The sequence below is a fragment of the Pempheris klunzingeri genome, chromosome 12 (genome assembly GCF_042242105.1).
Source record: "Pempheris klunzingeri isolate RE-2024b chromosome 12, fPemKlu1.hap1, whole genome shotgun sequence".
NCBI classification, from domain to species: Eukaryota; Metazoa; Chordata; class Actinopteri; order Acropomatiformes; family Pempheridae; genus Pempheris; species Pempheris klunzingeri.
The window spans coordinates 6,046,890-6,070,220 of NC_092023.1; the positions used below are offsets into that span (position 1 = coordinate 6,046,890).

Here is a 23,331-nt window from a genome sequence, read left to right on the forward strand (position 1 = left end):
CACGCTCGCATGTGTGCAGACTGCATGCACTCGCATGTGAAGCGAGGGAGAGAAAGAGGGAGCACTAACGCTGTCCTCAGACATTGATCTATCAAATCCAATTTCCCCCCGATCCATACCTCCCCTCTCTGCCTCCTACAGTCCTGCAGGAGCGGCCTGTTCATGTATATTTGTCAAAGTGAAATGTGTAGAGGCGGGAGAGAGGAGAGAGAGAGAGAGAGAGAGAGAGAGAGAGAGAGAGAGAGAGAAAGAGATGGATGGCCGGGGAGGTGTCGCTGATGTGTGCTGGACCAGTCACTCTGCTTGACAGAGACCTGACAGAGCTGTAGCCAGCCAGTCAGAACACAGATAAACCTTTGTGCTGCAGTTACATAAGTAGGAGTAGTAGTGAGAGTCAAATATTTTGATAAAACTGTCTGATTTCTTAGTTTTTCTGACAGGACGAATACAGTATGTCAGTATTTCAAAACAGGAACTGCAGCAGCGGTACTGACAGTAACGCTCTGAAATCTTATCCCATAATTCCTCATGCGAGCTGCAATGTGTTGCAACTGAATATGCAGGTAGCAGAAACGTATCTGTTTCTGCTGTTTTTCTGCTCTCACATGGTCCTATCATATGAACATTTGCACAAGCTGAATATCCCCTTTCAGTTGTGGTGGGAAGCTTCTTGTTGGGAGGAACTTAAGTGGTCAGACAGACGTCAGTGTACAATATTGATTGCTGTATTTCTCTCTCTGTCTGTGTTCCTGTGTTGGGATAATGTGATTGTTGTTCAGGCATGGCTCGGACTGACTGGCTGTCTGGGCCCAACTGACAGTCAGAATCATCCTCAGGCCTGCTGATGGTTCTGGGATCTAATAGAAGACAGCACTGGGTTTCAGGAAGAGCTGTTTATGCACAGCGGACAAATGGGAACTGTAGTGTAATTATGCGGGGTGGGAAGGGAGGGGTGGAGGGGATGGGAGATATGATGCGGCCAGTCATCAAACGAGACAGGCAGGCACGCCGGCTGTTGGGGTGGGAGTTAGATGTGACTCAGGGCAGATCTTACTCCGTGAGCATCCGTCTTACCTCCGTTACAAGGACGTCTGTCTGAGAAAGCAGACGGGAGGGCGACAGAGGAGACGTGATGCACACTTAAACTCAGAGATACGTCCTTCCGCTCATACAAATGCATCAAAAAAGATGCAGAGAAGCATTTGCTGCTCTGTCAGCTCCGTCTGTATGGTCACATTTGTGTATTTTTATTGTCTGTGTGTGTGTGTGTGCATGCATGAATGTGTGTCTAATTGTGCAGCCCCAGCAAAATCTCCTGACAGTCTGCATGGCGACAGAGGGCCACAAATGTGACACCTGAGAGCCCAGACAAGGGCCAAGGAGTCTGGGATGCTCTCTGTGGGCTCCTCAGGGGGAAGAGGCAGAGTCCTAAGACTGCAGATCAATTGCTCTGATGCTTTCTTTCAGAGCATCAGTTAAAGTGGAAATTGATAAAGCAATTATGGTTATCCTGCTTTTTTTTTTTTTTAGCAGATTGACAACTTGGGTTGTTGCAAAATTAAGTTGACGTGCGTATTTCTCACTGCAGCTACAAAACACCCTCTGTTCTGCGGAGCGCATGCAGATACTAGGTGATGTGGGTGATTAGACAAATAGTTTACTAGAAATGTTTTGCCGAACAAGGAATTATATGACCTCCATAAGTAAAAAAGAACATTTTGCACCAAGTCTTGCATTTCTAATTTTCTATTTGTTTGTCCGTCTGTCAGTGTCTTCCCTCCATGCAAGAGTCCTCTTGTTAGAAAAGTGTGAACTGCCGCCCTGTGAGACCTGTTGAGTGAAGTGGAGAGATTTTCAGCAACAGCAGACTGCTGCTGATGAGCTGTCTGGAGATTGCGACCCTTGCAGCGAGGCCTAAGGGATTACCGCGTTGCTCTAATCTGGAATCAGCCAGTGAAGAGACTTATCTGCTGTAAGGCGAGCTAGCATTAGCACTGTTAACTCTCAGAGCCAGCGAGGATGCACAGCTTTTATGCTGTTAGCATTACTAGCAGTTAGCATCTTTACATAGTTTACTCTCTTTTACTGACTTCCAGGTTGGGATTTTTTTTTTTTTTTGTGTCGTCGCACTTGATGCGCGCCGTTTCTTTTTCAAATGCTGTGTTTTACAAAGCCGTAGTCGGTTTTTAAATCTTCTTAGAGATGTTTCCTTCATCATAATCTGTGGTCTGCCAACCAGAGACTTCCAACTGAGAGGTTCATTAGATAATAGGTGTGCTGCTGTCCTACAAACACACACAACCCTAATAGACTCTGAGCTGTTGGGCTACTGTGAAATACAGCAGACAACAAATCAGATTAGCCACATAATCTATCAAGGGTTTTACAGTTTCCTTCCTCGGTGAATCTGCCTCTCTTGTCACCAAGCAGTTAGTCGATGTCAACTTTCCTGCCTCTGCTGCCTGGCATTGCCGCGTCCTGTTAAGGTTTAATTAGAGGAAAGTGAATCTAAAGCGTGACTTAAGCGTTTGTGTATTATCTTTTCAACGTGACTTAACACGCTGCAGATTAAAGGTATGGAATGATCGCTATGTTCTCAGAAACCTACTTTAATGTTTAAGTCAGATGCAGGTTGCCGCTTGTTGTCTTCTGTCTTGCTCAAAGAAATAATGATTCAATAATTTATGTGGGCATCAGGAGTCACACAGATGAGCTGCAGAACTCAACGCTTGCTATTGTGGTAAAATATTAGGTGATTTTAAAGATACCTTTTATCCACACAAGTGGCAGTTGTCTTTGATGTTTTCGTGTGTTATTTCCTCTTCTGCTGATTTAGAACAAGGGTTACAAAAAAGACTGTGGAAATATGATGAAAAGAGTTCAGCTTTGTTCTGCATGGTTGGTAAATTCCCCCGCCCACTCACATCTGACATTAAAAAGAAATTGTCCCAGCAGAGCTGCAGAATCGTCGGTCAGTTAACGGAGCGATCTGGTGTATGACTTCAGGAATACAGCTAGACTGTCAACAGTGACAGAAAACTCCCAGGGTGTGGCTGTAAGTCACCCCATGGCCTGTGAAACACACACACACACACACACACACACACACACACACATAGATCACAAAACAACATTTCACCAAGTCATATCTCCCATAATTCCGCAAGCAATGCAAGAGAATGAATGAAAAATAAGTGCTCCTGTTAGACTTTGTGTAGACCCCCTCCACTTTGTGTGGGTGCCTGAGCGTACGTACAACCCGACATGTCTTCCACTTATCTGTCTCAGTTTACTTTCACTTGATTGATTTTCTCACTCCTTCTTTCTCTCCATCTTTGAGCTGTGTGTGTAGAACTAGAGGAAGGTGTAGGCATCCTTTGTTACTGACCCAATCAACCTTACAGACTTTTATATTTAATTACTGCTGAGTAAGAGCAGCGCGCTGAATTATTAACAGGAAACAGGGTTTATTTTTAGCAGACGGGCCTCTCATCTGACACTCTCCAGTGGTTCGCCTTAGATGATGAAACCCCTTTGCAACCCAAAACTACCTTCAGAACTTCACTATTAAGTTTATAGAAATAAAGCTCATGGGGAAATACTTATTATGGCAGCTGCATTTGCTGCCTCTGGCTGATTGGGTCTTCTATCACTTGCTACTTAATTGGTTTGGTTTACACAGTTGCAAGTAAATTCATTTTGGTAAAATCCCAGCTGAGCCAGCAGTGCAGTCGTACACAATACACAGAAGACTTTGTTCTTGACAAAACCGGATGAGCAAATGATTTAAATCCTCCTTTTGTTCAGGGTTGACTGATTTGGCACCCACACCTCAGGACTGAACCCCCCCCACCCCACCCACCCATCATCCCCCAGGGCCTTTTGACACACCCTTTTAAAGTTATATATCTGCCCATGAATGCCTCTGTTGTGTATGTTTCAATTCTGCATGGGATATTTGTGAAAGTGTTGATGACTGACTGTGTCTGTCACACAAAAGCCACACCAAAGACAACTTCCCTCTGCTGTCACAAGGCCAGTGGGCTTACCCGCTGTTCGGCTGCACAGCACATCTCGACATTTTGGTAAGGAGAGAGAGAACAATGACAGCTAATGTCTTTCCTGTTCATTCATCCAGATTGTTTGTTTTGCCATGTCGGGTTATGTTAGGGGGCAGGCGAAGAGAAGATGAACTCAGATTCACCCTCAACAAGCCTCTCTTCCTTATTCAGTTGCACTCAGTTGATATTCTGCTAGCCTCTGATGTTAGTTGGTTTTACAAAGTGGCCTCTAATTGAGACAAGGGGACTTTGTCAGGTTAGATTGTCCTGCAGGCAAAAATCCCCTCTCTGATAAGGCTGATAACTTACTATTTGTCTGCCTTTGAATGGATTGATCTTTACATCACATACTTTCTTCTCCTCTCACTTCCTCTCTCATGCATTGGCTTCTTGCCAGCCTAGCATATTAAGCTCCACCCATTTATGCAAGTTTGCAATCTGAGCTTGCTGGGTTTTTTTTTCCGTTGATGTCTTCTGTTTTTTCTTTTTCCCTCGTGACAAATGGCAGTCCCATTGCTGGATTATGCACGGGTGCATGTGTTTTTCTGTGTGCACTGTCTAAGTGTGTGATTGCAGCTTAGGGAAACAGGGCAATGGAGCTCCAGACAAACTAGGCTGAGCACATCAATAACAGCACCTCACGACAGAGGTGAGAATCACTTGAATATCTTGTCTTCTCTATCTCTGCTCCTGTTTGTCTGCGTCGGCTCACTGTCTTATCTCTTCCTCTCATCCTCCCTCCTCCTAGGCTGTCTCCTCTGCTCCCTCTGTCTATTTCTCTCCCTCTCTTCCCCCCCCCACCCCCACCCTGTGCTGTCTCAAGAGTGTGTTGGAGCCGGTAGCAGGTACAGCAGGAGCCCATTAGTGCAGAGCCCTTCTCTGATTGGATAAGCAGGAGAAACCGGGAGACTGCCTCTGAATAATTGATGTGCATTGTGCAGACGCTGGACAAGGGAAAAAGACAGATCAGAGAGCAAGGGAGGAGAAAGAGAGTGAGCAAAAGAAAAAGAGAGAGAGAGAGAGAGAGGGGGGAAGACAGGAGAAGAGAGAGGAAGTGAGAAAGAAAGAGAGAGCAGAGAAAGGGATATGTGCAGAGAGTGAGAGTGATAAGGCACTGGCAGGAGGCTTGGAAACAGCAAAAGCTTTGAGAGTTGCCACTGGCCTCTGCGGGAACAGGAGCATTTGTGACACTTGAGTCTTTTCTCTACGCTATGAAGGGAATGAGATGAGATGCGCAGGGACTTTGCTTGGCTCTGGGTAAGTGTGTGTGTGTGTGTGTGTGTGTGTGTGTTTGTGCCTGCTGTCCATGTGTGTATCTCTGCACAAAACTATTTGGTATATGATTTGAGTGTGTGTGCATGCATGAGGCAGGATATGGGGTTAACAGAGGCCAATTAAACATCTGATTTAGGTCTAAAATGCTATTAGAATTACAGTATTTAAGTGTAATAAGTTAAGATTTTTCTCTTTAAAGTAAATTCTCTAATATATGCTAAATGCATACCTGTTCATTTCAACTGTGGTTTCACGTGTGTCTGTTGTGACCAATTTAGGCCATAAATAATATGTGCTTCTATCTTGTCTTGTGTGCTAGTGTTACTGCAGTTTAAATCACTGGCTGCTCACACAAGACAGGATCAGGACAGATCAGCTGACCACAGGTTGACCTACATGCTGTTCTGTCATGGGGTTATTCTGAGTGGGTTCTTGTCTGTGTGCACTGTGCACAAGGATAGTACGACTTATTGCTTCATTTTTGGCTTATTTCCAGGCTCTGTGGGTCAGGGTCACAGTTGAGGTTGTGGTCATGCTTTGGCCTTAATATCAAAGGAGTTAAGTTTGGGGTTTAAAGTGGGTTTAAATGTGTGTTATTTTAAGGGGATTGTTGGCCATGCTTAGGGTTAGGGAAATAAGTTTTGGTTGTACATTAAGTCTTTAGTTCTCACAGAGATAAGAAAACTAACTCAAGTGTGCTTTTTTTCAGTTTGCATTTAGTTTATTTAATGTTACACACTAATGCAAATGCAAATGCAATAATGTTAACTCTCACTTCCCTTTTTGTTGATATGGAGAATAAAGATTGTATGAGTCCACACGTTCACTAACTTCTTCCAGTTGACGGCAGCTAAAGAAGCACGAATGCACGTTGGTGTTAAGAGTGCGAGTGCATGTGCGTTAGTGTATGTGTTTTCTACGTCAGGAGAAGATGACCCACTTTTCCACTGTGGGTTCTTTTTTTAAGTTGTTGACCTGTGCTCGGAGCCAGAGCTTGTCTGCCTGTCCACTCATTAGGAGGGGAGGAGGGGAGGGGGGGAGCGGGGACGGGGGACGGGGGGGGGTGTAGTCATGGAAAGACAATGCAGTTAGATCAGCGCTCAGAAATGGCTGCTTTTTTTGTTGCAATCTTTCAGCGATGTTTAAAAGCATTCCACGTACCTCTTATTGTCAAATGGCTCACAGAGGGACGCAACACTTCCTTCACGTGAATGAGTAAAGGGCAGCCAGGCAATAAAGGCGACTCGATGCTGCAGGCTAGTCAGTCAGTGTTTAATCTAACCTTAAAAGTGACAACTTAATTAGCAAATGGCTCTTGCAAACAATAACACAACCATCCATTGACCTATGTAGAATGCAGTATAACACAACACGACTTCCAGCTAGCCGTCTCGGGGCTGCAGCACTTCCTGTTAGCCTGAGCAGGATGTAAACCATTCTCAACTTTGCAGCCACATGCAGCCCTTCTCCCCCTCCAGCCTCCCACCTTCCTCCTTTCTCTCTGACTCTTAACGCTTTGTTTGTATCACTTACTCTACACACTTCGGTGGCCTCCAGTGACTGCAGTCTGAGCACTTCCCATCAGTGTGTTTAGTGACTCATTCATGACATTTGACTTTGAACTGTATGTGTTCATCTTAGGTTTGTTTTTGCAGTTTGTTTCTGCTTTTTCTGTGAATCATTGCCATGCCCGACGCCCCTCCCTCCCTCCTGCCACGGAAAGCTGGTGGCCGAGTCAATTAGCGTTAGATCTCCTTTCCTGAGGATTGAGAGAGGAATTTCAGGTTGGACAAACTGTTGTCAAGTATTGATAGCTGCGAGAATGGAGCTCTCAGCACCCCGGGGCAATACCGCGTTCTTGTTTCAGGAAATTCTTCAGCCTTGTTAATCACCTTCTTATCTATTCTGTGCTTCAGTCAAAGTGATTTGACATCTTATTGTGGACAACTGACAAGATAAGAAAGTCTTCCTCTGCTAATCCACCTGTAAAAGAGCCACAGCTGGAATTTTATTACTTTTTAATCACTGTCTTATATTATGAAACAGCAGCCCCAGGAAATCTCAGAATTCTTGATTGTGTTTTTCACCCTAATGATTTCATTGGAGGAACAACAGTGCGAGATGAAAGACACATTGTAGAAGTTGAGACAAGGAGTGTGTTATAATTAGGCATGTGATATTTACTAGTTCCCCTCCAGTGGTGGGGAGCTGCGCGTGGCTGATAAGAGCAGTTCATTCACAGCTTGCTGTTCTTTGATGCTCTTCCTAGCCGTGTGAGGTGCTTCACTGTATAAGCACATCTTAACAAAGCCCAGACGCTGGCTGCGCTTGTTTACTCACCAGCACAGACCTCAGTTTCCATATTTACTTTCCTCGTTCTCTGTTTTTGTACGTATGCTTGTCTCCACATACCTGTATACCAATGTTTATTTCCCTGTTTACCTTTACATGCCTTTGAGTGCAACAGTGCATATTTACTGTGTGACTCAGATCTGTGGATAATGGGTGGTGCGAGCATATGTAGGATCATCGTGAGTGCGGCGACAGTTCTCTGATACAGATGTGGAAGGTCGTGACCCCAGGCTTAGAGCTGTGAGCGGGACGTGCCGTCTCCGAGCGTGTGACGCAGATACACCGGCCACCTGAATTTCATATCCCAGCGAGGGTGTAGGTCGAATCCATAGGTCGATGCCATAACCCCTGTCATAACAACTGTACCAGAGGAAAACCTGCAGTGCTGTGGAACTGATGTGGTCTGTTATGTCGCTCCATGCGCTGGCGTCACAGGATCCAAAAAAATACCACATCAGTCACACCTGCAACAATTAGTCATAGGACTATGGGACTTTTTTAGATTATAAGGTGCTTTGGGATTATAAATATGTCAGGGAAAATGTTAACAACTACTCATTCATTTCCTAAATACATTTGGAAATGGACTTTAAGTAATATAAAAGGGATATGTGCTTGTCCTTTAGTATCTGACTAATGAGTGGCCATTTAAAGATGGCATAAATATTAAAAAATGTTCATCTTTGCATTGAGTCTCAATCTAGCTCAATTTAACTAGTCACACCCCACAATACATTAAACATGTAATGGACTGTGTTGGATGTTTTTTGTGGCCACATGCGACACGGACATCCCACATTTCCCACCCAAGCTCTGACATTTTGCACCCTTAGTCAGATCTAGCCGTCATGCTACATTATGTTTGGTGTTCATGCTGATTCTTATAACTCTGCCCCATTTAAAAATGTGTAATTTGAACCCCACAGAAACCAGCACCTGCAGGAGATGTCAGAGTGACTCAGGTAGAGCTACCCTCCCTTCTGGGCTGCAGCATCTCTTTGGCTTGTGACCCACACACATCCCAGGGAGGAGGGGATCTGCCCACTCCCTCCATCTCCACTTGTCCTCTGTGTAGCATCCTTCCATCCATCTTCTCCCCCCTCTGTCCTCAAGTCTGGTGTACTGCCAGAGGTTGTGGATGAAACTCTGTCAAACCAGCCAAACTGCATTGTTTTACCAATGCAAATGAACACAAATTTATGGAAAATTAAAAGTGAGAAAAAAAAATGGCACTAAAAAACACATTTTAACTTAGAGGCCATTTCAGATTTGGAATTTTTTGATATGTGCGAACAGTTAGTTATGTTAAAGTCCTGGTTTTGGTTGATTGTGATTTGTGACACGGAGCTGTCTCTCTGCAGGGCATTTTTGAGTTGTTCTGCCTCCAAGCTGTTGAGACTAAAGCCCATTTGATATGCTCTTCTCTTGGGAGAAGTGGGCTGAACAGAGAGGGGGCAGGATGGGGGATATCATTGACTGCTTAAATGGCTTCCATTACACTTCTGCAAAAAGCATGACTTTTTTTTTTATTTTGCAGGATTTTATATCCCCTCCATATTTGTCTTTTACATAATATTTTGTACCCACACAGCACAGACCTACCTGCTAGTGTTTTACAGACTTCTGCCTATGATACCTATTATAAATTGCTTCTTTTTTATCATCCCACACATTGTCTCAGAAGGCTTTTATGTCTAGTGCAGCAGTGTTCATGCTCAGAAAGTGTAATTTTCATGTAGTACTTTCTCCTTTGTCTGTGTTGTCATCAACAAAACTACTGCAGAGCTGCATGCATAGTATTACATGTCTCTATCAAAGCCTGGTGTGACCGATGTTGGTGCTCATGATTTGGCATTACAGCCAGAGTTTTTGGTCATTTCAGAAGCAGAGGTGATGTGAGGATGTACAGTATGAGAGCAGGCATGTGTGTTCCACCTGGAGATTTGTCTAACATACATAGACGGATTAAATCTAAAAATTGCGCTTGCAGAATATGACACAAACTTCTATTAGCCATATAACTGTGCCTCCAAGGTTCAACTTTGCTGTTGCCACTGTCAACAACAAAGGTAGAGGAACACGTACAGTCATAGTGAAAAAAGTAGTTTTGAGGCTGCAACTGTCACATGTAACAGGTTTCTTGGATGTAGCAACATAAACATGAATAATATTGATAATACAACAAAGAAGCTGAGCCCTACAGCTGCTACATGATATCATATCAGTAGCTTATCTCTGGTGCCATATTAATAACATGATATGGTAGTGCATTAAGAGGAAACAGATGCACTTCTCCCCCTCCAAAAAAAAAAAAAAAACCCAACTCCAATGTGTTTGTTTCCCCAAAACAAATTCAGAAAAAGAAGTGGCACTCCAATGATGGCTGTAACAAGTCAAACGCCAAAACCCAGCTTTGTCAGTCAGATAGCTGTAAATAAAATTCACCAAAGCGATCAAGACAAGAGCTGAATTATTTTATTTTAATCACCAATCGAGGGGGCTGGCTTTTTCTTATGTTTGATATGGAGAAATAAACTCGTAGCTGTAATTACTTTTGAAAAAGTTCCATAATAGCAGGTCAGGAGCTTTGGTAACATACATAATACAGACATGGACTCCATATTGTGCTATTGAGAATGTTTTTTTTGGATGACGTATGTGCTAGTTGGCATTGTTAAAAGAAAGTAGATAACGCTGTGTATTGATATTGAAGTTAGGTGGTCAGTCAGCGATATTTCACTCTGCTGGATGTCAGGATACTAACAACAACGCAGTGAGACAGTGTTACCCAGCACAACAATGGACGCCATCTTTGCTTGCTTTATTGTTGTGCACATGTAAATGTTGCATAAAGCCACATTTACACATACGTATAATTTTGCAGTTATACTTCCTTACTTTCGATTTAATAAAGACATTAAATGTTCCACTCTTTGTCATATTTAAGTGATTTTCTGTCACAATTAGTTAGCTGTAATGAGGACTTAGATTGTGTTTCTGCCATGTTGGAACGCCTTCCTAGCTTTACCAGGCAAAGTCATGAAAACAGGTTGGATTGCCAATTAGGATGGTTTGCGCTGTGCTCCGTGCTTTATGAGCTCTACTGCCCCTGTAACTCAGATGTCATGAACTGCAAAATTATAGATTGAGTGCACTAAAAATATAACATCTGTTTGCACCCACTGAAAATGCCGTTCAGTGGGTGAAAGTTCACCTCATTTTGTATCTGACATGCACTAGCAGAGAATTAGGCCATTTTAGCTCATTCTTTTCTACTGTGTAGGCCAATTGCTGGGTTATAACGAAAATTATACTCTCCTCTGTAGTCATATAACACATTTCGCTCAGTGATTTACTCCTGGGAACAGCACAATGACACCTCCTCTGCTGCTGGCTTCAGCATCTCCATTGAAAGAGTAGAGTGTTAACTGCCTTGCTGTAGGACACAGTAGTTCATGGAGAGGCAACGATATCTCAGTCACCTTCCTAAACCTGATGTGCCCATTGCGTTCATGTGGCGGCTGGAGGGCTTCACATTTGGGGGACTACCGTCATGCAGCTAACTGAATTATTTTGGGGTGCTCACATTTAAAGTGTCCTAGAATTATATAGTTAGCAATCTGTCATGATTTAACCGGCAAATGATAGCTTGGAGGCTTTTACCACATACAGACCCACACAAATGTTTGCACACACACACACAGCACTATCACAGTTCATAGTAATTAGCATTGGGGTTCCTTGTAAAAGAGGACTTGTACACTCACTCTGTCATTAGTTAATGGGCCTTGCAGCCTGTTACCAGGGCTTACTCTCCCTCCGTGCTGCTCCCAGAGGGGCTGAGGTGAGGTGAGAATGAGCCAGGGCTTCTGCTATCAGTCAGCCATACAGCATTAAATACGGCCTGAGTTAGGAGGTCCCATATGTCTCTGGGCATTACTCAATTAAAAGCTGCAGCTTCCAAGATATGGAGCCGTTCCGGGAGGGTTCAGGAGTTCCTGAAAATGTAGCTCATGTTCTGCTCTCTCTGCTGGTAGAGGACAGAACAGACCACTTGTTAGGGAGGTCTCTGTGTCAAAGCCCATTACGGAGAAGCTTCTGAAAGCACCTCAACACGACACAATAGCTTCAGACTAAGGCTCAGGTGTCACTGCAGTCTGTAGACGTTAGTCAATCACAGCAATAGCCGCGTAATTTAAGGGATTGTTTAATGTCTCTGCTTGCAGTTTAAAGGTATGAATGGTGAGATTAGCCTAGATAAACTCAATTACCGGATTTCTTCGGGATTAGCAGCAGCTTCTCTCAAAGGCCGGGAAATACACCTTTAAATGCCCCCATAGACGACTGCGATGTCTAAGTAAACTATGATGTAATTTCCATATTTAAATAGAGACAACCTCAAATGCTGTTGTTAACTCGCAGAGAAATTGTACATGTGACTGCCGATCGACTCCTTTTTACACACTCCTACAGGCAGATACGTTTATTTGAAACTCTAGTGTAGTTAAAGTGGGAGTACTGAGGAAGAAAACAGTGTTAATATTAGACTTACAACTACAAACCCGCAGTGCTGGAGAAGGTGCCTTCAGGCGATGCTGTCACAAGCTTCCAATATGCCTAATGTTACGTTCTGCGGCTACAGTCTCTCTACTTTCTTACCCAACTGCAAACTGTCATGTCAACACATTATCAAATAGCTCTGACGTTCTGCAGAGCTGCTACTTGATCCTCTAGATATGCAGTGTTTGGGCATGGGCAGGCTAAACTCGCCGTTTAACACTCACACTGCACGTAGAGACATAAGAAAAAGATCCTATTCTGCACAAGGTGGAAAAACTAGTGCCATTTACCCAAAACCTGAGCTGTTGCTTTGATCTCACCTGTTGCAGAGTTTTCTCATCACAAATCAAAGCTTTTATTTTATGTTGTTGTTGTTATATTCAGTCTTGTGATAGAAATTCTCCAGATGTGGTTCACAATGATCCAGCTGAGCATTATATATCACTAAAATCATACCTTTTTTTTTTTACATTCTGCATAGTTTTAATACACATCGCTGACATTTTCTTTGACCGTGGAAGCTGCTGATGTAAAGACCGTGCAGAATGAATAAGGTTTTAGCGAGAAGTTCTTAAGCAATTGGCCTTGGATCGTCTCCGTCAGGTAGCTCTTTGAGCTCGCAGTGGAAAGTGAATGGCTTAACTTCAGCACTTTAGTGTACATGAAATGTGAATAAATGGCAAAATGAAAGAGGACAAACGAGATAGGTGTAACAAGACTGAAACCTTGCCTTAATAATCTTGTGTTGGTTTTGTTAGCTGGATTGTCTGCGCTCTTGGCGTCTGACCCTCTTGCTCTCCATTCCTGATGATAGTTTAGAAGGATGGATCTCAATAGAGCTTGAGGTTGCAAACAGAAAGTGTACAAAGTGACTGAGAGCATTGTGGGTGTGTACAGTGTGTGAGGAAGACATTCAATGCAGAGTGGAGAGATACAGTGAGACGAGCATGGTGGCCCACTTGCGGGTGTGTGGTGGTGTTGGCAGGGGCTTTAACACAGGGGGCTATGAGGTGAGAACAAGGTCGTGCACGCTGTACTAAGGTTGCTAAATATGCACGTTGCCCCAGGCGGGACCCTCTGTCTGTTACGAACTACCTCTGGCCTTGGCCGCTTGTTAGATTTGGTCGCTCGTAGCCACACTGATATGTCACCTCTTTCTTTTCTCCTCTGATTCTCTCTCTCTCTCTCTCTCTCTCCCTCTCTCTCTGACTCCATCACTTGTGCTTGGAGCTGATCTTTAGGTCTAAATGGTAGGTTGCCAGTTGAAGAGACAGTCCCTCGATGTGGAGGTGGTGATTTAGTGGGGAGATAAGCTCTCTGTAATGGCAGGGTGGAATAATTCCTCTTTAACTAGGAGGCTTGGCTCTCTCCACCCTCCAAAAGAAAATGTTACTGCTCCTATACTTTGTTCTTCATCCCTTTCTTTTTTTTTTTTCTTCCCCTTCCTCCTCTCCCTTTTTTATTTGTCTGTGTAAATAGTCACTTGTCAGGTCAAGACATGAATCCCTCAGAAAACCTAATTCATTATTAGCTCAAGCAATTTATTAGCACAGGTGAATGATGGCACAGCTCATTGTAGACTCACAGGTTTCACTTTAAAAAATCACAATGCTTGATTCATTTTTCCGTTTACAACCATGTTTGTATTTTCATTTCATTTACGAGGCCATTACAGACATTTTTATGTAAATCTTCACAATGCTTTGTCAGTTCCAGTGTTACGTACTTTTTAAACCCCAGACACACACACAAAAAAAAACTCTACATCTTGAAACTCAAAATCTGGTAACAGCACTTCCTAATAGCTGGTGTATCTGGGTCTACACCGCTAAAAATAGCATCTTAAATAATTTAATTAGGTACTGAACACAGCAATCTTTCTTTTGTTTGTTTGTACACACAACTTTCTACAACCAAGACACAGCGTGTTTAAAAAAGCCACACAACTCTGATGGATTCAAGACAGACAAGTTGATTGGCACTGGAAAAAAAAAACCCAAAATAAAATCATCATTAATCATAAGCACCCTTGTCCTCATAAAGAGAATGAGAGTGCCGCACGTTATGATTAGTCCTTAGAGATATGAGATGACATGGAAAGTTTGGTGGTGATGAGTGAAGATATCACAGTATTGTAGTTCCCGCTTAGATCATACCTGTGACCTCAGCCACTCTCTGTCTGCCTCTCATGCTCCATTTCAGCCTCTCCCTCTCTCTGTGGCAGAAAAACTGGGAGGTCCCTTGTGCTTTAGCTAGATTTCAGTTTATATTTTACACTGCAGGTAGAGATGGTGTGATGTAACTGTTGTGAAATCCACAGAGGCAAACAATCAATGTAGGTTTATTGAGTTATGCTGCCCCCCGGAGGTTTTAGCAATAACTTCAGGCAGAATGGCTCTGGACAAAGCCTATAGTGTGAATCACAGCTGTACACTGCACTGTTGAGAGACCGACAGGCTGCATCTATTCATTAGATGCTCACTTATAACAGTTGAATGCAAGAAAATCCAATTGTTTTCCGTGTGATCATCCACACACAGATCTCAAAACATGCACTTAAAGCCACATGAATACACAGTGCAGACCCATGTTCATGAAGGCACATATGTGTGTGTGTGTGTGTGTGTATTGAGGGGAGACTAACGCCTGTGCACATGCATGTCTGTGTGCGTCTTCCTTTCAGCCCTGCTGTCGTCGTGGTGCGAGGAGCTGGGTCGTCTCCTCCTGCTGCGTCACCAGAAGAACAGGCAGAACGAACCGCCGGGAAAAGTCCCCATGCAGCCCAGCATGAACAGCATGAAGCCCGGCCTCACGCACAGGTCAGTGGGGAGCCTGTGAGACGCTTCCTGCCAGTTGAATAAAGAGTGTGCTTGTCTTGTAGTCGATTCACGATTCAATTCAAGGTTATTGGTTTCCCACCTTACCAGTGAAATGATGCTTTTTCCTGGGGTCATTATGTATCCCAAAAGAGGAGTGTGAAGGACAAACTGGACAGCATAAAATCTAGTTATTACCAATTGAGTGCAGTACATATACAGTATAAAGTTACAAACTTTACTTTTAATTACATCTTTATGATTTAAACACTTTTATTTGATTTTCATAGTACAAATCAGTGGAAAATTTGCTCACACAGACGCACCCACATTACCCACAAACATCAGTCCCAAGCCTACATCCGTCCCACACGTACATGACATTAAAGGGAGAAGTTGATGTAATGTCACCAGTTATAGATACTGTGGCCTTTGTCAGCTGGCTGTCACTGCAGACTGTCATCTGAAATATACCAACAGTGAGGTTGCCTGACTTAAGCCTTTGCATAGTCACGTTTTTTTTTAGTTTAGATGGGTGCTGTGTGTAGGGAGATGGGAGATGTGGATGTCAGGGAAGATGTAGAGAAAGAGAAATGTAATCATTGAAAATGCAGGATAAAGAAAATTAAAAAAAAGATATGGTTGCGTGCAGTTAATAATTTTAAATTATTCATGTCAGACAAAGTAGTCCAAAGTGGTACCACTGACAAATCTAGGTAATCTGTGTACCAAACTAATTCATGAAAGCCTACTGAGGTTCACTTCAGTATCTATCATCTCGAATTCAGAGCTTTTTTCATACGTATGCTAAGACACAGCAGATTTCCATTGTTTGTAGAAGAACCAGAGTTACTTTGAGTGGAGCTGAGGGGTGGAGGGACAAACCGGCCGGGAAGAGAACTGTGAAGTAATGTTTTTGGAGAACATTGTGTGCTCATATCTCTCCTGAAGAAGAAGAAAGCCTGGAGTTAGCCAATAGTCCTGTTTACCTCTGCTCAGGATCTTGGGATAATGTTGTGCCTTTATGAGGAAATATTGAACATGTCGTCCTCTCCAAGAGCTAACCTCTGAGGGAAAACAAGCTGCTCTCCAAAAGCAGCAGTTCCTTCCCACTCCACTGGCCACTTGCCTCTCCCCATGAGGATTTAGCTTGTTTATTATATGTAACAGAATCTCATATTTTGCCCTGATATTTGTTTTAAATCTGATTGCTAAACATTCCAACTGCTCTCTGCCTATTCATATCCAAAGACTTTTCAGCAACTAATGATTTAATCATATTTAGCTCTTAGTGGTGTGTGTGTGTGTGTGTGTGGGCATGCAACTCTTGATCGGCTCATTTGGAGCTTTTTACTCATCTCACTGTGCAGCCATTAGCAGATATCCTGGCTGAAAACATGTTTTGAAATTGAACGCCAACCATTTCAAATTGACTAACATTTTGGCAAGAAGAATTCCCAAATTATTCACATTTTTGGATGGATATGCAACTCGGTTGGCTTTCTATTGGCTCTTGTCTTGGCCAATTGAAACTTCAAGTGACATCAGGCACATGTTTTTGTTTTGATCTACTTTCCAGTGATGGATCCTTTCCCTATGACTCTGTCCCCTGGCAACAAAACACCAACCAGCCCCCAGGGTCATTGTCTGTGGTTACAACAGTGTGGGGCGTGACCAATACGTCACAGAGTCAGGTATGTCCATGCAGCAGGAGCATCCGGTCTGTTATTATATAAGTTCTCACACACAATCAGTGTTTGACTCAAACAGTTTGTCTGCTTTGTTTATTTTACTAATGCATCTTTTATCGTCCTGTGTCATGCTTTGTTAAATCCAGGTGCTTGGTAACCCAATGGCAAATAGCAATAACCCCATGAATCCTGGAGGTAACCCTATGGGATCAGGCATGTCTGGCAGCGCAGCAGGGCTCAACTCACCCCAGTTCAACGCTCAGCAGCAACAGTTTCCAAACAAAGGGGGATCCAGCCAAGCGTACATGCAGCAGGGCATGTACGGCAGGCCTGGTTACCCTGGAGGTCCTGGGGGATATAGTGGGAGGTAAGAGACTGGGCGCTCTGCTTTTCCGTTTAAAAAAAACATCAAGCAATAAAATGTACCATAATGATTCATTCTGTCATGTTTGCAGTTATTCTGGAGGTCCAAACGCTCCTCCAGGAGGTATGGGAATAACATCCCACACGCGTCCTCCTGGTGACTTCACTCAGCCGGCCGCCGCCGCTGCAGCTGCTGCTGTCGCTGCCGCTGCTGCCACGGCGACAGCCACAGCAACAGCCACGGTGGCAGCTCTGCAGGAAACCCAGAATAAAGATATGAACCAGTATGGACAGGTATAGTACACACCTGCTAACACATGTAGCCACTTACCAAAAGAGATGATAAAGTACAAATACACTACACAGGAACCTATAATCCAGTCAGCTGCTGAAGATCCAAAATAACCATATTAAACACTGAAACCTTCTGTTTTGCCTCCAGATGTGTTCGTCGTTCCAAATGGGCCCCACTCAGCCCTACAATAGCCAGTTCATGAACCAGCCAGGCCCACGAGGCCCCCCTGGAGGTATGAACCCAGCCAGCATGGGATCAGCAATGAACAACCCTAATATGAGTGGCCCCCCCATGGGCATGAACCAGGCTCGAACTCCAGGCATGGGGCCTTTTGGAGCTCACGGCCAAAGGATGCCTCAGCAAGGGTATCCCGGAGGACCACGGCAGTCCATGCCCATGCAGGGGATCAAGAGGCCTTATCCTGGGGAGGTGAGTGGAAAGATCTGATAGAATAGGTTATGGACTCCATTTTCTTTCTGGTGCCAAACACCAGATCATGGGCCTGCAGCATTTTTTGCATCTATAAACATGTTTGCACCCAGGTGAGATGCAAAAGAGGCCGTGATTATGGTGATTAGATGGCACAGTATAATTTTAGTGCTCATTTTGGCACAGAATTGCTTTTGTGTTAAACCCTGCTCAGGCCACCTCTTATCACAAATGCAGGATATTTCTGTGGCTTTAGTTGGCAGAGGCACATTTACACAGACCTCCCAAATCACCTTTCATGTGTGTTCCATGTTTCCATTCACCACACTTGTTTTAATCTACTGGAAAGCTATTACTCACAGATTCCAAGAATAACAGTGGCGGGCCTTTCCTTAGGATAATTCCTGAGTGCCATCAAATCTACACTGTCATTTCTATTAAAAAACAGAAGTCCAAACTCAGCTTCACAATATATTTCTGTAATGTCAAGAGGATTATTATAGTATTGCGTTTTTGCCGTTTGCTGTCATGTCTTATGAGTATTTGCAGTTGCGTCCTATGCGCATAAAAGCATATTCATATAATTAGTAACACCACAGAAATGCAACATCCTATGCAAAATGCTGCAAACAAAACACATCAGTGATGGCGTCTTGAAGTTCACACATATGAGCAGAATTTTCCAAAACAATGCTGGTGCCTTTGTGTTTGTTGATTTTTGGAAAATAGAGCCCAAATGTGTTAAATATTACCAAAAATCTTTCCTCTAACTTCCAGGCAAGTTATGGGGCTCAGCAGTACGGGCCAAACAATCAGTTCCCACCACAGCAGGGGCAGTACCCCACATCAAGCGCCTCCAGGCCGCTGCCATCTCCTAACTACCCCAGCCAGAGGATGCCAGGTCAGCAGGGACAAGGACAATACCCACCCGGCATGCCCATGGGCCAGTATTACAAGGTCTGTAACGCCACACCGTTCATCCATCTATCCATTTTCTACAATATCTTATTCCTACTCAGGGTCAAAATGGGGGCTGGAGCTTATCTCAGCAAGCACTGTGACAAACTACATAGTCTATACCTGGGTGCTGTAACAAACAATATTAAAATATGTTTGCTTTTATTTCTTTTACAGCAAGAGCCCTTCAATGGTCAAAGCACCAATTTCTCTGGAGGTGGATACTCCTACGGCCAAGGCAACGGGGTATGTATTCAGCAGTGCCTTAGTGCTGAATTTGACCCAGTCATGTATGTGAAATGAGTTTTGCAGATGTTTACATTATTGCACTTTCCTGCCTTTTACAGCCCCCCAGACCGGGTAACTACCCCCACTCCCCGGTCCCTGGAAATCCCACACCTCCTATGACCCCAGGAAGTGGTATTCCGCCGTACCTGTCGCCAAACCCGGACGTGAAGCCCCCATTTCCACCCGACATGAAACCAAATATGACAGCACTTCCTCCCCCTCCATGTGAGCGCTCTAGCAGTTCCAGCTAGCTCTAGCTCTTGCAGAAACACATGGTTCATATGATGTATTTCTTTGCTTTTTTCCTTGTGCTCTTTTATTTCCTCTGAGGCGCTGCGTGACTTAACCAGTGTTAGATTAAAAGTTGACCCCCTGTTTTTCTTGTCCCAGCTAACCCCAATGAGGAGCTGCGGCTGACGTTCCCAGTCAGGGATGGAGTGGTGCTGGAGCCCTTCCGCCTGGAGCACAACCTGGCTGTCAGCAACCACGTCTTCCACCTTCGACCCTCCGTCCACCAGACCCTCATGTGGAGGTAGGACCGCTGCACAAGCCTTCACTTGCATTATGTTTGCACATCAGTTGCAGTTTGCACCAAAATCACAAAAAATAGGAATGTGGTTTATGGACTCGACGCATTTGCAGACACAGAATCAGTACTTTATGTTTCTGAATATTATCGCTAACCGCTGATCCTCTTGTCCTATGACTCCCATAGGTCTGACCTCGAGCTGCAGTTTAAATGCTACCACCATGAAGACAGGCAGATGAACACCAACTGGCCCGCCTCCGTCCAGGTCAGCGTCAACGCCACGCCCCTCACCATCGAGAGGGGAGACAACAAAACCTCCCACAAACCCCTGCACCTGAAGCACGTATGCCAACCTGGGAGAAACACCATCCAGATCACAGTCACCGCCTGCTGTTGTGTGAGTACACACTACCAGGACGATGTCTAACTACCAACAATACAGAGAAAGATTCGCTAGAATGATTATGACATAGGCGATTTGACTTATTATATACATGCCACTAATTTAATTTTCTGTTGGATTTTGTTTTTGGTTGTTTTTTAATGTTCTTGTGTTGCTTTGCAGTCGCACCTGTTTGTGCTGCAGCTGGTCCACAGGCCATCTGTGCGATCTGTCCTCCAGGGGCTCCTGAAGAAAAGACTCCTTCCTGCAGAACACTGCATCACCAAGAGTACGGCTAATTTTGTCCCTTAGCGTTGTTAATATGCATAAGTACATCTTAATTACACAAGCTCACACCTGTTTCTCCTTATGGTTTGTTTTAAAATAGGTCTTGAAGTACACCTGCAACTGTTTGCGTTCCTTTTTAAAATGATTTGTCTTTTTAGTCAAGAGGAACTTCAGCAGCGTGGCGGCCTCAGCAGGCAACACCACCCTAAACGGAGAAGACGGTGTGGAGCAAACGGCCATTAAAGTGTCGCTGAAATGTCCTATTACTTTCCGACGCATCCAGCTACCCGCACGAGGGCACGACTGCAAACATGTCCAGGTTTGTTCAGATTTAAAAAGGCAGCTACACTTTGTGGTTGATTTAAAAATTGTGACACACATTGTTGTCAGTGGGAGAAGATCATTCTAATGAGCTGATGTTATTCTTCGCAGTGCTTTGATCTGGAGTCCTACTTGCAACTCAATTGTGAGAGGGGAACATGGAGATGTCCTGTGTGCAAGTAAGTGAAAATCTCTGGGATGTAAAGATGGAATTACTAATAAGGAATGCCTCTATTAATGTATTATATCTGCTTATTCTCTTTTCAGTAAAACAGCATTATTAGAAGGTCTGGAGGTGGACCAGTACATGTGGGGAATCCTCAATGCCATCCAAAAGTAAGTTTCCTCTCTTTCGTTCGCTAAATCCACCTATAACTTTGAGCCCATTGTTTCAAAATTAAACAAACACTTTCTACTCTCTCCTTTAATAGTTCAGAGTTTGAGGAAGTCACTATTGACCCTACATGTAGCTGGAGACCTGTCCCCATTAAATCTGAGCTACACATCAAAGAGGACCCTGATGGACCACTTGCCAAGCGCTTTAAGACCATGAGCCCCAGTCAGATGACCATGCCCAATGTGATGGAGATGATTGCTCAGCTGGGGCCGGGTCCTGGCCCGGGATCTGGGCCCGGCCCTGGACCAGGTCCCAGCCCTTACCCCCCACACCTAGGTCAACATGCAAGCGGCAACGGGGGAGATTATCCCGGAGCAGGTAAAGAAAGCAGCCCGGATCCTACTGTGTAGATAAATAACAGGATAGTCAGCTCATTTGTTGGAAAAGTGGGCTGTTTTTCATTTTACAGCGGGAACTACTTATGTGTCTCTAGTGCATTAAACAAAGAAACAGCCGCAAGGAGAGTTTTATGCTGAGCCTGTTTCAAAATGTTATAAGCTCATTGCTCTGACATTAAAAAAAAAAAAGTAGAGTGTGTGTATCCTGTTATGCAACCACTTTGAAAAGATAACTTTTTGCAACAGTAAGGGGTCATCAGACAAGTCAGCAAGGCCACCTCTTGACAAAATGTGTTCTTTTTGCTCTTCAAGGCAACAGTTACCACAGTCAAGGGACCTTTGATTTCCCTCATGGGAACCCCTCTGGTGGTGGAGTTGGAGGAGGGGGAGGAGGAGGAGGAGGAGGCCCCCCTATGAGTGACTTCATCCATGGCCCGCAGCTCTCCCACCCCCCAGATGGACCTGGTGGTCTCCTCTCGCAGGACAAGCCCCTTAATCATGGCTTGAATGATGCAGTAAGTAGTAGTTGTCCAGGGCTGCTTGCTTTCCTAAGCCAATGTAACAATGCTTATGGGAGGAATATATCACTATATAATGCAGTTTGGTCTGACTTTTAAGTTTTATGTCTCTTTTTTTTATCTACTGCAAAGGTATTTTACCCTGTAGCATAATATGGGAAAGTCCAGACAACCTGTGCCATACTGAAAAAACAGATTCAGATTTGTTATCTGAACAAGGTGCAGCCTGTGCCTCTAGCCAGCATGTGTGCTCAGTCATGCTCACATGCTCATGTCACCGTATAATGTTGCAGCTGTACATGTCTGCTGATCACAGCTTCCATTTAGAGGGCCTGTTCCATGTTATTCACGCTGGAGCTCATTTCGCTTTTCCTCTCTTTCTTCCCACGCATCCCCCCCCCCTAACATCCTCCCCTTCACTCTCTCTTTCACTTTATCTTCCTCCTTATTTTTCACTCTCCGTCCCTCTCGCTTTCTGTCTCCCTCTCGCACCTGCAGATGTCCCATCCAGATCAGTCCCATAACTCCATGCAGCAGATCTTGCATGCGTCTCCCCACCCTGGCAGCCAAACAGGGCCGCCCTTACATCACAGTGGCCAGTCAGGGCAGCCCTTGCATCACAGTGGCCAATCATCGCAGCCGCCTCGCCAGTCGCAGCCTCAGCCGCAGCCTCAGCAGCCTGGGCAGAACAGTCACCCCCACAGCGATCTGAACTTTAACCCCTCCTCAGATGGGCAGATGGGTCAGGGAGCCCAGGATATGCCTGAACCCTCCCTGGATGTAAGTGTGCCCGCTTCTGGGCACTATAAGCTACATGTTAACAGCTAATTGTCTGCTACAGCTGCTCTCATCTCTTTGCTGTGTGCTCTGTTTGTGTTTGACTATCAAATTGCTTCTAAGCAGCGGTATCGGTGTTGATGTGTAAACCGGCTTCAACGGATACTTGAGCATGATTCAAAGTCACCCAGCGTCAGAAAGATAGATGTCCTTTTTTAGGTTGTGCCTTGCCGCTCATAGTCTCTTTGTGCCTTCTATCCACAGCTGCTTCCAGAGCTGGCCAACCCTGATGAGTTACTATCATACCTGGACCCTCCCGACCTTCCTGCCAATAGCAATGACGACCTTCTCTCCCTCTTCGAGAACAACTAGCCCTTCACCTCCCCTACAAAAACCCTCCTGAACCTTCGGGAGTCGTGATGTGTTTGACTGTCCGTCCACAGACACCTCACCGACTTCCTATCGACACTTCAAGCAGCTTCCTATGCTCACGCACGCACACACGTACAAAGTCTCTCAACAGATAATGTGTGGCATAGGAGCACGGCTGAAAAGAGGCACCTGCTTGGGAACTCCAAGGGACAAAGCAGGAATGCCAATCATCCTCGCACTCCCTTTTTTCCTTGTGTAAAGATTCCATGCACCAGTTCCACCGCCTGACTCGAAACACACCATTTACAGCCATATTGGCGGG

General features: G+C 44.5%; 1 protein-coding gene across 4 annotated transcripts in view; it reads left to right on the forward strand.

Moving 5' to 3' along the window:
• Positions 1–23,019, forward strand: part of zmiz1a (zinc finger, MIZ-type containing 1a) — a 72,829-nt gene extending 49,810 nt beyond the window's left edge. The window contains exons 1-19 of one of the 4 annotated variants that reach the window (XM_070840797.1): positions 4,672–4,710; positions 14,932–15,067; positions 16,644–16,758; positions 16,902–17,122; positions 17,211–17,412; positions 17,561–17,842; positions 18,620–18,799; positions 18,977–19,045; positions 19,147–19,312; positions 19,478–19,619; positions 19,803–20,013; positions 20,182–20,287; positions 20,445–20,605; positions 20,719–20,786; positions 20,875–20,943; positions 21,039–21,322; positions 21,655–21,857; positions 22,359–22,640; positions 22,902–23,019. In XM_070840797.1, the coding sequence (XP_070696898.1) occupies positions 15,024–15,067; positions 16,644–16,758; positions 16,902–17,122; positions 17,211–17,412; positions 17,561–17,842; positions 18,620–18,799; positions 18,977–19,045; positions 19,147–19,312; positions 19,478–19,619; positions 19,803–20,013; positions 20,182–20,287; positions 20,445–20,605; positions 20,719–20,786; positions 20,875–20,943; positions 21,039–21,322; positions 21,655–21,857; positions 22,359–22,640; positions 22,902–23,009 (2,913 nt within the window). In that variant the 5' untranslated portion in view covers positions 4,672–4,710; positions 14,932–15,023 and the 3' untranslated portion in view covers positions 23,010–23,019. Of the gene's footprint in view, positions 1–4,671; positions 4,711–5,280; positions 5,319–14,931; positions 15,068–16,643; positions 16,759–16,901; positions 17,123–17,210; positions 17,413–17,560; positions 17,843–18,619; positions 18,800–18,976; positions 19,046–19,146; positions 19,313–19,477; positions 19,620–19,802; positions 20,014–20,181; positions 20,288–20,444; positions 20,606–20,718; positions 20,787–20,874; positions 20,944–21,038; positions 21,323–21,654; positions 21,858–22,358; positions 22,641–22,901 lie in introns of those variants that run through there. The other 3 variants (XM_070840795.1, XM_070840793.1, XM_070840794.1) reach the window with 3 other exon arrangements.
• The last annotated feature ends 312 nt before the right edge of the window (positions 23,020–23,331 follow it).